This window comes from Pyrus communis, chromosome 13, assembly GCF_041283825.1.
Source record: "Pyrus communis isolate YQ-2024b chromosome 13, ASM4128382v1, whole genome shotgun sequence".
In the NCBI taxonomy this organism is placed as follows: Eukaryota; Viridiplantae; Streptophyta; class Magnoliopsida; order Rosales; family Rosaceae; genus Pyrus; species Pyrus communis.
Window position 1 is genome coordinate 26,955,908 of NC_142577.1, and position 15,376 is coordinate 26,971,283.

General features: G+C 34.2%; 1 protein-coding gene across 4 annotated transcripts; it reads left to right on the forward strand.

Annotated features, from left to right (window-relative positions):
- Window positions 1–12,516: 12,516 nt before the first annotated feature.
- Window positions 12,517–15,376, forward strand: LOC137736846 (F-box/kelch-repeat protein SKIP11). Of its 4 annotated transcripts, none has more exons than XM_068476138.2 (3): window positions 12,517–12,885; window positions 13,228–13,321; window positions 13,522–15,376. In XM_068476138.2, the coding sequence occupies exon 3, from the start codon at window positions 13,591–13,593 to the stop codon at window positions 14,917–14,919; it is 1,329 nt and encodes a 442-aa protein (XP_068332239.1). In that variant the 5' UTR covers window positions 12,517–12,885; window positions 13,228–13,321; window positions 13,522–13,590; the 3' UTR covers window positions 14,920–15,376. The 4 variants fall into 4 exon arrangements, with proteins under 4 accessions (XP_068332239.1, XP_068332236.1, XP_068332240.1 ...); XM_068476135.2 differs by having other exon boundaries at window positions 12,518–12,885; window positions 13,221–13,321; XM_068476139.2 differs by lacking the exon at window positions 13,228–13,321 and having other exon boundaries at window positions 12,518–12,885.

A 15,376-nucleotide genomic window follows, 5' to 3' on the forward strand; every position in this document is an offset into this window, starting at 1 on the left:
TGAGTTGTAATTGCACCCATTCTCTCAATGGCTCATATCAATTTGGTATTTGTTTCCTAAGCATATGTGCTAAATATTCCACCTACATTTCCCAAAAAGCAGTTTTTGGTCGTCAATGACATTGATAATTCGTTGATGCTTCTATCCAGCTAGTAGTAATCCGATTCCTATCTTCTAATCATATCAATGGGCTTTAATTGGGCCCCGACAAGTGTCCCTCTAGCACTCTAGCCCAGCCCATTTTATCTACAGTGTTTAATTTTATTAAATTGTAAAAGAAAATTACTGTTTATATGGTGTTGTTGTTTACACGCTGATCTCCCAAGTAAATTTTTTGGATGTGATATCCACACATCATTTTTTACTTCTAACACATCTTTTTAATTTTTGACCGTTAGATCGAATGAATTGAAGAAGATCAAAAGATATAAATTAACAAAGGGTGTGTGAAAAGTAAAAAGAGGTGTGTGAATAGCACACTCCAAATTTTTTTCTTGCATTTTTCTTGCTTTTATATGAATTTTATAGCATGCGTTGACGTATTCAGTAGATCGGATCATAATAGAATTCCGGTTTTTGTATACAATGAACAATCTTTTTCTTCTTCTTCGTAATCATAATTTCGTCTCCACGACACCGTGCTTACAGCCTGGTCTTCTGTTGAAAATTATCAAATCCCCAATCATCAGTTTCTCGTATCAATCTAATCAAGGTTTTCAGATTGCGCCAACCTTATGCATGTTCTAGATGTTGTAAACTTTGAAAAGCATTGGCAGGAAAAGAAAAGAAAACTCGAAAACAAAAGTATTCAACTCTCTCTCTGCGCAATGTCTGCATACACAGAATCAGCAGCAAAGAAGAGGTCGAAACAAAATCAGAATTGTCTGCTCAATTTTCTAATACTAGTTACACAACAAGCCCTTCAAAACCACAATGATGCGTGTATATTGAATGCATAGACTTGAAAATAGCTAACTAACAATCCATCATGAGTTGTACTAATTAATGTGCTTATGTGCTGTCCTTTTGGAAAACTCTAGCAGATGCCGGTTGTATGCAATGACTACGTCTATACCTCTTCTCGCGTGACGAGAAAAGTAATGCATGGACAATTGTTGCATGCAATATATCGAAACTATTGAGTTTTTCTCCTCATATATAATGTAAACGGTTACACTAATCAACGAAAATCAAACTAATATCATAAGTATTTACCAAGAAATTTAACCCTAGCTTTTAGGGAATCCAACAAACTCAAACCTCATCAAACTAAAACAATAACAAGTTGATGATCATCGGGACCATGTGATGAGAATAAACTGCTGAAGATGCCCCACTTCTGCACAATGAGGAAGACGCTGAGAATATGGATGCCATCTCATGTAAAAATTTGGCAACTTACAACACCATTTAATCGTCCTACAAAAGCAAGAAAGAAACAAAACCAACAAAATAATAACAAACCAACAAACAAAGACATGGTCTTGACAATGTAAAGTATTCCATAATTCATATAGCGTGCGTATAAAATAAATATATATCTTCTTTTTTAACTTTGGTTTTGAAAACATGAGATATTCATTACGATTAAAAAAATATGTACAATATGTGTTCAAGTGATCATGTTATAACATTGTTAGGACTTTCAACTTGATCAAAGAACAAAAAATTGTCATGCGCGCACCAACTCTTCAGCTTTAAACATGCATCAAGTTGAGATAAACCCTAGACTGTTTTATGTGATTAATTAAACTGGAAATCATCTTAATCATCAGCATAAAATTCTCCGACTAGCTTTCGTTGGCGTGGCATCATGTACGTGTAGTAAATTGCTAAAAGAAAAAAGTAATTGCAACATGGTTTGTCTCTCAACCCCACTTGATCATCTATCTTCTTTGATTAATTATTTGTTTTATGCAAAATATGATTCCGGGATATTACAAATAATTGTTATAAACTTAATTAGAAGACACGTATATACGATGATACCAACCAAATAATTCATCTCCACCACCTTATTAAATTTGTAGGTTTTCATTGACAATTGCTCTTAGGAACATGCATGCAATATTCGCAAACAATTTAGCCTATTAAATTATAAGCTATCAAGGAATAAAACATTTGCCAATGTCACAAATTTATTAACATGCATGATGATGAATGATGGTCCTCCATTTATTAGACGAGCAATCCAAGATTAAGTTGGTGATTTGAGAGGCTACTCAAGAATTAAATATTGGAATTAAAAAAAAAAATTGAAATCCCCCAACTTCTTCATAAAATAAAATGAGAAAATGATGTTTTGTTTAGATAGATACATACTAATTTGATAAGAAATGTTCGAGTCATACCATTTTTTGACAAGAAGCGATAGTGATTTCATTAACAAACATGAACAGATACAATGTTACCACGTGGACGCATTCTTCAGTTGCCAATTCAATAATATGGAAATAATTAGCACAAACAAGCATAAAGATAAACCTCTAGCTAATTGGCTACCACAAACACTATCGGTATTAGCACAAGTGTACAGGTTTAGATCCACCACAAATACAGCAGACGCAACAAACCTAAACTAGGCACAAGTAATGTCACCGCCAACAAGCGAGACCACATCAAATCATTGCTAACAAGCAAGGCCACTTTACTCACTAACAAGTGAGTCACATCATTAAAAATAATGGATCTAGGGTTGTTGCAGACAAGCGGAATAGGATAGAACACACCTAAGATTGAGTAATTTTATGTGTTCAGACGATAAGTGACGTGATCTGGTCGCTAACATTAAAGTTTTTTTTTTTTTCTCTCATTGGCGGAGAACACGCATCTAAATTCTTGGCTTTTGTTAAGAAGTAAAAGGCAAAAGGAAGAAGAGAAACTTCAAACTTGTGTTAAGATAAAGAACTCAAAGATTCTTAGTTTCTTTTTCATACATTACACAGCGTGTGATCTTTTCCCATAGCCTTAATGGACCAAAGTCGCTGTCACGAAGGCAGTCATCATTTTACATGCGTATTTAGGGTTTCAGAGTATTTGTTTTTCTAATCAAAGTCGGTTGCTTTGGTTTGGCGAAATTCACGGGTTTCTTGTTCCCCCCTTTTATTTTCTGTGAATACGACATAAAGCTAATCTCATACGCTGCATCTACAAGTGTCGTATTTATGCGTATATTTCCATTTCCATCAGAAAATAAAGAAATGAAAAAGATGGGTTTTGAAGATGACGTTTGCCTAACAAAAAATTATTTTCTCTGTTTTTTTTTCCAATATTTTTTGAAAAAGATTATTCGTTAATGCGGAAATGGGAGGGAGGGCACGAGGAATACGTCTCTTGTATTGACATTTTCCACTTGGCTTTTTACGCTTATTTGTTGCCTTATTAGGTCTTGTAGATCCCCATCAGACTTGTAAATCTGTCAATAATTTTAAAAGCATCTCCACTTTATATCCGCAACCTTTATACTATATATACATGGGTTTATGTGATGATTAAGTTTAGGTGGAGTTACATACGACTTTGTATGCATATATATATATATATATATATATATATATATATATATATAGACACACACATCGTTTTATCTGATGTATTGCGAGTATGTTTGTACGAAGCATGTCTATACGCAGCTAGATGCATGAATTTTTTTATTTTGTTGGAGGCATAATGTTTTAATGATACGAGATCGTTAAACACGACCCAATATGTTTTGGTATTGATAATTTGAAAAGACTGATCTCATGAATGGCAGAAAACAATTCAAATACACTTTAAAATGAAGAATTGTGTACTTTTGACAAATAGTAAGTTTTTTATTTTTTGAGTGCTCATTTTAGGAGTCTAGTAGCATATTATATGCTTTTATTTCCTTAAGCTCCGAAGTGTGTCAAATGCATGTTCGTTTGATCCCATAAATGCTTAAAACAGTTCAAATACAATCTTAATAAAATATAATACAAATAAATAAGATTGTCCATTACGTTTTCTTTCTATTTTCGTCGTGTTTAGAAATGGTTTTGTTCATAAACAATGAATGTCATGTCAAAATAAGATATTAAGTAGTTGATAAATTATGTATTGTTTGCGATTTAAAATTTGTACAAAATAGTAAAATATATATTTGAAATCATTTCTACTCCCAACAAGTCTATTTTCGTCGTGTTTAGAAATAATTTTACTCGTAAACAATGAATGTCGTGTCAAAATTGGATATTAAGTAGTTGATAATTTATGAATTATTTGCAATAAAATTTGTACAGAATAGTAAAATAAATACTTTAAATCATTACTACTCCCAACAAAAAAACATGAAACATTTCCCCAAAAGTGAAAGCAAAATTGAGAGGATTAATCATTTCTTAAATGAATTTGTTCCAATTGTGAGCGAAGATTAAACACAAAGTTTACCACTTTTATAGCCTTTATGTAAATTGATGTTGAAATGGGCCTTGACGCATAAAACCCAAACTAACATGCAATCAAAGCTATATTGTCTTGCAAACAACCATACATGTCACATGGGTTAGCCACCGCTCTCCACAATTTCACTTCTCTTTCACTCCAAAACATCACCACCAAAAATTTGTTTCACGCAAATGAGACATTCCCCACTATATCTGGTGATAAGGGCGAGGTTCAAACGAGGAAAGGTTTAAGGTGGATACCTAGGTATCCAGAGACGAGGAAGGGTGTAGTAAGTGACGAAATGCTTTAGCGAGTTGAAAATAAATGTAGATCTGAAGATTTCCGAATAGGTAACCTTTCAAACTGCTACTTAATCCATGGGCCAAAATTTTCTTTCGTTTCTGATATAGATAAGAATTATGTTGTCGATGAACTACAATATATCGTTTGCATTCGTGTATTCAAAGAGGGATACATACTGGGACTTAGATGGTCTCACGACCACCTGGCGTTCAGAAAGTATACATGTGAAGTTTTTTCGTAGACTCTCCGAATATTTTGTACTAGTCCCTTTGTACCTACTAAGTGTTTTTGTTAGCTATATCTCGATAAGTTGCATGGACTACACTTAACAAATTCTCTCGATATCACTAGTCAAGTGTTCGAAAAAAAAGCCTCAATGAATAAACTGTTATTATTTTTTTCGTACTTCGCACTTTGTTTTTATTTAAAAAGCATAGACCTTTAATATTAGAACCACTCAAATTTCAACTCCTAAATCCGTCATTACTTATTTTTGTATGATTTTACGGTCTCACCTAACTTAGTTGAACAGACATACATAATTACGAAGAAACACATGTACATTAAAATTAAAATAAAAGAAAAATCAAGTCAATGAGCTACACGAGACTTGATCACCATCATCGTCATCGTTAACCTTAATTATCTGGTAATTAAGTTAAGTTGGGTGCAGACCGTAGAGCACTTGGAAGTTTGAAATGTGTATATATGTGCGAGTTGCGATCAGTCGGTGAGTTTCATTAAACACCTTTCTCAGCATCCAATAATGCTCCACATGACCACACGTCTTTACACAAATGACCGACACGTGGTCGGGCCCCGTTGGAGTGCCTCGGTTCATGAAAGAGGATTATTACTGTTAATAATTATTTATTATAAAATTAGCGAGTGCACGCCAGAATCTTTTTTGTGGTTTGGAGGAGAGAGAGATAGTGGAGTTGCTTGGTTTTGAAGTTTGTTTCTTTACCCTATTGGATTAGTCGATTAGACTATAGACATGCAATATTTTAAAATAATTGTTTTCGTTAATTAAATTTCTTAAGATCCTTAAACATGATGTCTGCACGTGGTCGTGTTTACACCGCGTTTCCTTTGTTTATATTTAATCCTTATCGATCAATTTTAACAAGTTATTAATGTCTTTTTACGTATACAATAAACAATAGGATTGATATGTCTTATATTAATTATACGTTAATAAAATTGTATATACAACAACAATTAAGTTTTATTCCAATAAGTGGAGTCGGTTGTATGAATCTGAAAATGATGTAACGCTCGATTTTGCGTCAAGTTTTACGTTAACTCCAAGTATTCCATTTGTTCTTATAGTCTATTTCAAAGTCTTCCTAGGTCTTTTTCTACCCCTTTTGTCTTGAGCTTTCGTCTCATAATCACATCTTCTAATCGGAGCATATGTAGGTCTTCAGTTAAACTATAACATTGCCTAATATTGTTCCGGGTGCTGGTATCCACATACCATTTGTTACTTCTTACACATTTCTTTCAATTTTCAGCTGTTTGATAGAATAAATTAAAAAAGGTTGAATGACTTAAATTAATAAGGGTACGAGGATAACACGACCTTGTTGTTTCGAGTGTAGTGAAAAATTTATCATCTTAATTTTGGGATGGAGCAAAATATCCTCTAAACAAAGTCACAAAGACGTACTTACAACCATTATTCTAATTAATTAGGGTTTGCTTTCATTTATATATAAAAGAGTACGACCCTCCTATAGGGTATAGCTATGAGCAATCCCACTTTCAAGTCCTTTTGCGAGCTTTTGCCTTTATTTTGCAATTGAGTGATTCCATATGAACCTTATTCTACCTTTATATTCTTTTGCACTTCACATTTATCGTTTTGTATTCCTAATATTCACTCACATTACATTTGATCCAAGCAAAAGAAAATTCCCCCCCAACATGTAAGTGCAATTATTTTTAGGATCTTATGGTTTATATAAGTTGCATTTAGATGGAGGGAATGAAAGTGTACTCATTCGAGTTTTCTTCTTTGTTTTGTTCATTTCTATCATCATGCATTTTGTTATTGCCACATCGCTCAATCTTTGAGTAATTCTTAATCTTTATAAGTGAACGCTAATTTATAATATATCACTTAAAAGTTGTGCCAAAATTTTGACAAATGAATCTTGAGGGGAAAATCGTGTCACTTTCAAATATTGACAAGACAACACCTATAAAAGTAGCACATAATTATGTTACGACTTCAGTATTATATGAGATCACTGTTGTCATCTATATTCTTCGTCTTCCAAATATGGTAGTGAAACGAAATCACAACTAGAGAATATGATTTCCGTAAGGAAAAATAACTTGGAGATCTCATAACAAATAATTCAAAGATTAGGGATGTTTTTAATCTGAGCAAGCAATTGTGGTTTGCTACGCACCTATCAGACGTGGGTATGCTCTATTAATCTGAGGGCTTAGGCCATGCTTAATGTGAAAGGATTTTGAGTATTTTTTTTTCTCACCCCAACCTTAACCTTTTTTTTTTTTTTAAACAGATGGAGAATCACGATTATCCACCATTTTTGGGCCTAAAACAGACTAGTTGGGAATTGTAGCGTACCCGTAACCAGAATTAAGAAGATTCACAGCTTACAAAATATTAAATTCAAGACCTCATGCTTTTCCTTTTGGCCATAATCATGTCATGTCATGTAAAACAAATAATTAAATTAATTAAGAAAGGAAATTTACTATTAAATTAATTAAAGAACTGATTCACATAATTACACCAATCTGTAATTCTCTTCCGCTCTCTCGGCTACAGCACTCAGAAAAACTTAATTCCGGTGCATTGTACCATAGCATTCGACGTCATGTCATTTTACCAGTGGATGCTGCTGTCCGTTTTGCCTTTATGCCATTCGGTTCTTTTTTTCTTCCTCCGTTGTGTTCTTCCTTTCTATGGGCGTAGCAGGAGAGGCAAAAAATTTAATCAAGACTAGACTGTAAGCCGATAAGAGAGGAAGATAATATAATCAAGGTTTTTTAGTTAAAATGGTTTATGATATTTATTTAACTCTTCACTTTGATTCTTAATATTTGAAATCAATAGAAGTGGTCTCTGAAATTGTCTATCATTAATCATTTTAGTCCTTCGGTGAAAAATTATGTTAAATAAAAATTCAAATAACAAAATTACCTTCAATGTAATAATCAATAGACCAAAATAATTTGACAAAAAATTGAAGGTATTTTTATTATTTTATTGAGATTTTTCAAGAAATGACCAAAATAATTGATTGTGTACAAACTCATGGACCAATTCTAGATTTCAAATCTCAAGGACCAAAATGAGGAGTTATGCAAATCTCAAAAACCATTTTAGCTAAAAAGCCTATAATCAACTCTTTAATTGATGGGATATATATATATATATATGAAGGAAAAAGTGGTACGTTTAATTAAATGCATTGATAACCATGATTAGTGAAATAGGAAAAGAGATCCTCTTCGGATCCCTTCCATCAAATCAGGAGATCTAAGCCCTTGAAATTTGATTCAACGGCTAAAGTTATTATAACTTTTAAAATAGGTCCCTGTTTTTAGCTGTTGGATCAAATTTCAAGAGCTCAGATCCCTTGATTGGGTGGATTTTGTTGAAGGGATTCGGAAATGATCCCTTTCCTTGAAATAGACACTCACACCATTCCGAAAACCAGGGTTGATGGTCCGTATCGAAGAAATTTTAATAAATTTTTTAGATATTTTCATAAAAATATCAACCATATCGAATAAATTTTAAACACTGCTTAAACCTATAGCATTAGGACCCTATGATTCCAATTAGATCCGCCACTGTTGATAGTCATCTTCAATTAGGGGATGAGCAAAAACAGACTCAAAGATTTTAGGTGGTAACTACGCCTTAGTCATGGTTTCTTATGCATCAATAAATTCTTATTCAGATTTAAAATTTTCATAATTTCGTGGTTTAAAAAAGAGAACTTTAACGAAAAACTCACAGTATTGTTCACTTTAACGAAAAACCATATTTTTACACTAAGAAGTTAATTATGATACTATTCACTTTACCCTTTATTTTGTCTTTATCATTAACATTCAAAGTTTTCAAACCCTTTTAATTAGATTTCTTTTTAAAAAATCGTGTGAAAAGCAAAAGCCGGTACAAATTCTTATTCAGATTTAACAAATTTATAGTTTCGAGATTTAAAAAATAGTGTGAAAAGCAAAAGCCGATACAGACGGACATTCTTCCACGTGTTTAGCATGAGATATTTTGGATTGGCCGATATAATAGGGAAGCACAGTAGACGGTAGACCGCCGTATAAATAGAGAGTAATTTAATTGGCCAATTAACGTTAAAGTTAAACAAAATAAAAAAAGCCATTGCCTTTTGGACAATTTCTTACCGCCCACTAAGAGCCACCCACGTGCAGCGCCGACACGTGGCACATATTTCTAAATCAGTGTCTGCCCTCAATAGAAGCGCGCCAAATCTATGGAAATATTCTTTACTTTATTACGTACTGCAAGTGATTTACTAAAGTTAGTGAAAGTTAAAAATAAAATTGCATGTAGTTTAATATTCTAAAAGACAGTATGATGGGTTCTTATCTGTGCGTCTCGAGTTCGAATACACAAGCAAAGGTACTGTGCACGAGTGTGTGTTTCAGGAGTACTTGATAGAAAAATGTTTATTTATGACAAACAAAAATATATTCGTAAATATTTCGTAATATGCTTATAGTGCACAACCAAATTACATCGTTATTTATAAATGAAAGAAAATTACGTATTGAAGCTGCAAACCCCTTTAACTTGGTGGAGATAAAAATTATGGAGCAAAGCTTGTTTATGGATGGAAAAATGTTTTGCAGCTAAAGTTTTTTTCTCAACATTTTAATTTGCATTAAAGTTTTTACGTTGATTTTCCAAAAATAAATAATGATACAACATCTTTCTTTTGATGAACATGAAATTATATAGCATTTTAAACACTTTGTTATAACTAGCCAAAGGTAGAGCACAAAATTGGTGTCTACTTGTTTTTTGTTTGGTAGTTAATAGTATTTGTGTAGAAGTTATAATAAACATGCATAATATATCATACTCATATTCCTGTCAATTAAAACTTGAATTATCTTCTTCTTTTTTTTTCAAAAAATAGGACTAGCTTGTAGTTTTAATATGACATTTCACATTTAATTATTATTGTGTGAATCATTAACGACAGAAAATAAATTCATAACGTAACGTATGAAATACGATTTTGAAATTCATTCCCAAGACAATAACTGGATTTGATTGATGTGCTTTATCTGGTGAGGAATGGATTTCTACCTGTATTTTGTTGCGTAGCTTGTGTGTGTTTGTTAGTAATCAAATAATGACACGTCCAATCCATCTATTTTTATCAGCCTCGCAATATCAGAACAAGATAATCTAAATTAATTCAAACAAATTTTGGTTTTTATTAGACGGTCAAATGGGAAAAGCCGTCTACTTAAATTGACACTTCGGCCCCTGACCCCTCTCGCACCATTTTATTATATACTATTTATTTTATTTTGATTATGTTATTCCTATTACTTATGGACCTTATCATATCCAAGGGGCAAAGGGTTTTTTTTATGGAGGTTGAAATTGTATTTGATTTGACTGAAGCTTTTGCCTACATGGAATTTTCCACCAAAAGGTAGATTAGTTTTTGTTTTACTTTCTATTTTACGGAAAAAATGATATTATTTACAATAAGAGAATAAGAAAGCAGACTAAGTGTCATAATGAAATAACAATAATTTGGGTTAAATTCGTCTTTGGTGATAATCGAACCTAAGACCTCTTACTTACAATTGAAAACGAATACCAATAGACCATAGTACTAGGTGGTAGGAAAAAAAATAAGGAGTTAAAAGAGAATAATAAAATGAAAAAAAAATGGAAGGTACCAAGTTATGAGAAATGCTAAAGAGACTCTACATGGACTGATTATCTGTTATCTTATAGTTTAACGTTAATTCTCATGTCAACATTATAAAAGATTGTATAAAAACTATCCAGTGTTAGAAAATCCATGAAAAATCTCACTTTTAATAAAATCTTTTTAGCATTTCTCAGTTCATATTATTATGACTAGTTTCTTGGTTATAGCGTGCATGTGGGAAAGTGTGACACCTGTTGATCCTAAGTCCTAACCTAATTTATATAAATTGTAAGTTGATAATTACAAATTGGAAATGAGATCATTGAGAATGTAGGCATTAGCAAAAGTTGATGAAATGTAATTAATTTGACACGGCTCCCTTTCCCGCATGAAATGGACCTTTCTAATTCGAGCATGTCCACACGTAATTTTAAAGTGCTAATGTCCAAAGACAAACTTCAAAGTAAAAAGAAGAATAATTGATTGAAACATTTTGGAGTTGCGACACCTTTTCTTCATGTTAACAATTCGGTTGAACAAAAAGTAAGATGAAGTTTACCTATTTGTTTGGTTGGTGTCCAAGCCCAAAAAATTGAATCCTTAACCAATTTTCAACTTAGCTCCCATCTTTCATACTCTACGAATAATTAAAGATCTGGCATATAGATTGGCCAAGTTGGTTTTGATTTTGTATAATAAAAGAAATCGTTTCAACCTAAATACGTCACTATAAACGGGTGTGGCAAGTTTTTTAAGTGAATGTTTTAGATTTGTGTACTAATAAATGTTCATAAGTTTATGAAACATAACATTACTTAGTGGTAAACACATGTGTCTTATCAATCTACCTCATTTTATACGTTACATGGACGAGTAAATATAACATTTTATCCCTACATAGTGCAAACCGCTTATATCATATTTTATTGTACATTAATGTTAAAACGTTCATTCTTTTAGATAATCCAATCGAAATTTTAGTGAGCATGCCTAATTTATATATAACGCAAAAATTGACACGCACCCTATAAAACCCAATTTTCTTATTCAATAACAAATTGCATCAAATGAAATAAACAATTCACTTTTCACATCAATGGCTATTTCTAATCAATTTTTACCTGAGAAGAAAATACCAACTTAATTGAGATTTAATGGCAGAAAATTAGGATTTTATTTTTTAATAACATTGGGGTCAAATGTCCCATAACATTGATATATTATTTTTGGAACAAACAATATCGTTTACATTAAATCGGTGGGAGAGTGAGTTAAGCCTCATAATGGGCCAGCTAAATTCGACTGTTGTGATAATTAAACCTAATAACTCTCACTTACAAGTGAAAACCGTAATACTAAGTTGAGCATAAAAATTGATATTAAAGTTTCCAAGTAATAATGATATTAACAATATAATTAACGATGGATTTGACCAGTCAAATAGGGTAATTAACGAAGGTCCTTTTGTTAATAATTTCACCAGAAAGGAAAAAAAAAAAAAAAAAAAAAAACCGGAACCACCAAAAAAAGCAAAACGAGTGTAAGAAGTTCAATCGCAGAGTATCCCAACCTCCAATGGGAGAGCCCGAAACCATTCGGAAAGTTCCGATAAATTGACCAAAACGTCAGACGAGAAATCGGATCTTTCACGGGCAGCAAATGACGTAAGATTACGGAGTCGTGTCCAGCCGGCCCGTCGACGCCAGCGAGGGACAGTTAGCATTACCAATCTCCCCGGTCAACACGTATGGAGGCGCCAACCGGTTCCCGGTAATTATAACGGCAACTACGGCTAGAAACTCTGTCTGCCAGGCTTTTTGGGGGCCCCACCTCCACTCAACGAGAAATGTTAACACAAAAGCGATTTCCATAGTGCTTCCGACTTAAATAAAAACTTAATTAAATAATATTATTTTCTGATCTTAAAAAATAACGTCGAAATATTAAAAGCCAAAAAACCAAGAAATTAAAATTTATAAATTTAAATGGAATGGTTTAAGAGGGATGGGGGGGCTCACTGAAGATTTTTGCTCCAAAGCCGAAGAAGCTCAGAGCTTTCTCTGATTTGCAGAGAGAATCCAAAGGACGGACAATTGGGGAAGAGAGAGAGAGAGAGAGAGAGAGAGAGAGAGAGAACTGCGAAGAAAAGAAACTATGAGTTTGGAGTTACAGTTAGAGAGAGAAAGGCAGAGAGAGAGGGAGAAATTTTGAAAATTCCAACCAGGTCCTTTTTCTTCTTATCCAATCCGTAAGTCCCTTGCATTTCTTTAATCTCTCCTTTTTAATCAATTTAATTTGCTTTTTTATGTGGGGAAATTGCTGGATTAAAAAGGTTTATTTGTGAATAGCCAATTGTAAACAGATCTAATTTAACTTTGTGTTATTGTTTTGGGGGTTAATTAGAACTTATAAATTAAGCTCTGATTTCGATTTTTTTTTGCTCATTTGATTCGCTGGGTTTACAGATTTTAATGTTTTAACATCGACCCAATTTTCTTTTCTGACAAACAAGAATTTTCATTTTTTTGGGTATTAATTTCTGTGAAACTCTGGTTTTGATTTGACTTTCTCGCATATTGAAAGGAAAAAGGATAATTGAGAGATTGGTTTTTGGAGAAAACCCATCTGGGATCGTTGGATGATGGAGTTGGAAGGCTGAAAGTTTGACAGATAGTGCTGAAAAGGTTGGACTTTCTTCATCCGATTCATGCAAAGATTTGGTTTTTATACTATTTTTGACAAACAAACTGGACATTTTTTTTTCTAATTTTGATTGAATTCTGAATAGTTTGAATCTTGTATTTTGACTGAACTTTCTGAGGGACTTGGGGGATTGGATTTTTGGAAAATTTATCTGTGGAATTTGTCAATTTTTTTTACCCAGAGATAAGAGGCTTTTGGATAGGATTTGGGTCTGAATTTGGTGGCCTTCCATTGATTGTTTCCCGGAGAAATGTTGGAGGGTCGATCCTGCTTGCTTTCGAGGGTGTTTCCGAGCTCTTGCCAGCCAGAAAGCGAGTGGCCATACATGACTTACCGCCGGCTCGACGATATTTCCAACAGCAAGCGCCCATTGGGGTTTGATGGCGGTGATGACGACGAAGAGCATCGAGAGAGGAAGTTGTGTAAGCGATTGGATTGTTGTGACATGGTGGAGACGGAGGTGAATCAGTCATTGTGTGAGCAATCGGAGGATCAGCAGCATTCTCGGGCTTCGTCAGATTCGGATAAGCATATAAATAGGATTGGTAGGGACAACTTGATCAGCTGCCTAATTCGCTGCTCGAGATCTGATTATGGTTCCATTGCCTCTTTGAACCAGAGCTTCCGCTCCTTAGTTAGGAGCGGGGAGCTCTATAAACTGAGGAGGCAGAATGATGTCATTGAGCACTGGATTTATTTCTCTTGCCACCTACTTGAATGGGAGGCCTTTGATCCCAATCGTGGAAGGTGGATGCACTTGCCAAGGATGACTTCCAATGAATGTTTCATGTGTTCGGACAAGGAATCTTGCGCTGTGGGAACCGAGCTTCTTGTATTTGGTAAGGAGGTGACTTCCCATGTAATCTTTAGGTATAGTATTTTGACAAACTCGTGGTCTTCTGGAATGAGAATGAATGCCCCGAGATGCTTGTTTGGGTCTGCCAGCCTTAAAGAGATTGCAATTTTGGCGGGTGGTTGTGATTCACAGGGAAATATACTCAGCTCTGCGGAGCTATATAATTCTGAGACTCAGACTTGGGAGATGCTCCCGAGCATGAAGAAGCCCCGGAAGATGTGTTCCGGGGTTTTTATGGATGAAAAATTTTATGTTATTGGTGGCATTGGGGGAAGTGATTCGAAGGTTCTTACATGTGGCGAAGAATATGATTTAATGGCAAGAACATGGACAGAAATACCTAACATGTCTCCTGGACGGAGTGGTGCAGCCAGAGAGACTGATGTGCCTGCTGGTGAGGCACCACCTCTGGTTGCAGTGGTAAATAATGAATTGTATGCTGCTGACTATGCTGACATGGAGGTGAGGAAATATGATAAGGAGAGAAGAGTGTGGCTGACGGTGGGGAGATTGCCAGAGCGGGCAGCCTCAATGAATGGTTGGGGTCTTGCATTCAGGGCTTGTGGAGACCAGCTTATTGTTATTGGCGGGCCTAGGGCTCTGGGTGAAGGATTCATAGAGATCAATGCATGGGTTCCAGGTGAGGGTCCTCCACAATGGAACTTGCTTGCGAGGAAGCAATCGGGTAACTTTGTCTATAATTGTGCAGTGATGGGATGCTGAAGGTACAGATGTATAAGATTGGATTGTCCATCGACACACGAGTCTTGCTAATTGGTAACTCCCCCTTTTCTTTTTGATTGTTAAATCCCTTTCGGGTGGGGGAGAATGGGGAAGAATTTTTAATTTTACTCAAGATTCAATTGAATGTTTTCTGGGAATGAGTTCTTGAGTGAACTTTTTTCTTTTTTTAACTTTCCTTTTTTCAAGCTTATATTGATTTCCTCATATGGAATTTGTCTTGCCCCATTTTTAGCAACATGAGAAATTTTAAACGTTGGCATCGTGTAGGATATAGGAACAGGTTCAATAATTTGAAGTACCAACACATTGGTAGGTTGTCAGTAGTGCCTGCTGAAGCTTTTTGAAATACACACAACTAGTCTTACGGGTTTCGCCTTCTTAATTGTATTTGTGTTGTCTTCACAAGAGGAAATAAATTATGAAGGTTGTTATCTTT

Excerpts from the sequence above, each read along its gene's own strand:
- LOC137736846 (XM_068476138.2), top strand. The coding sequence starts at position 13,591 with ATGTTGGAGGGTCGATCCTGCTTGCTTTCGAGGGTGTTTCCGAGCTCT.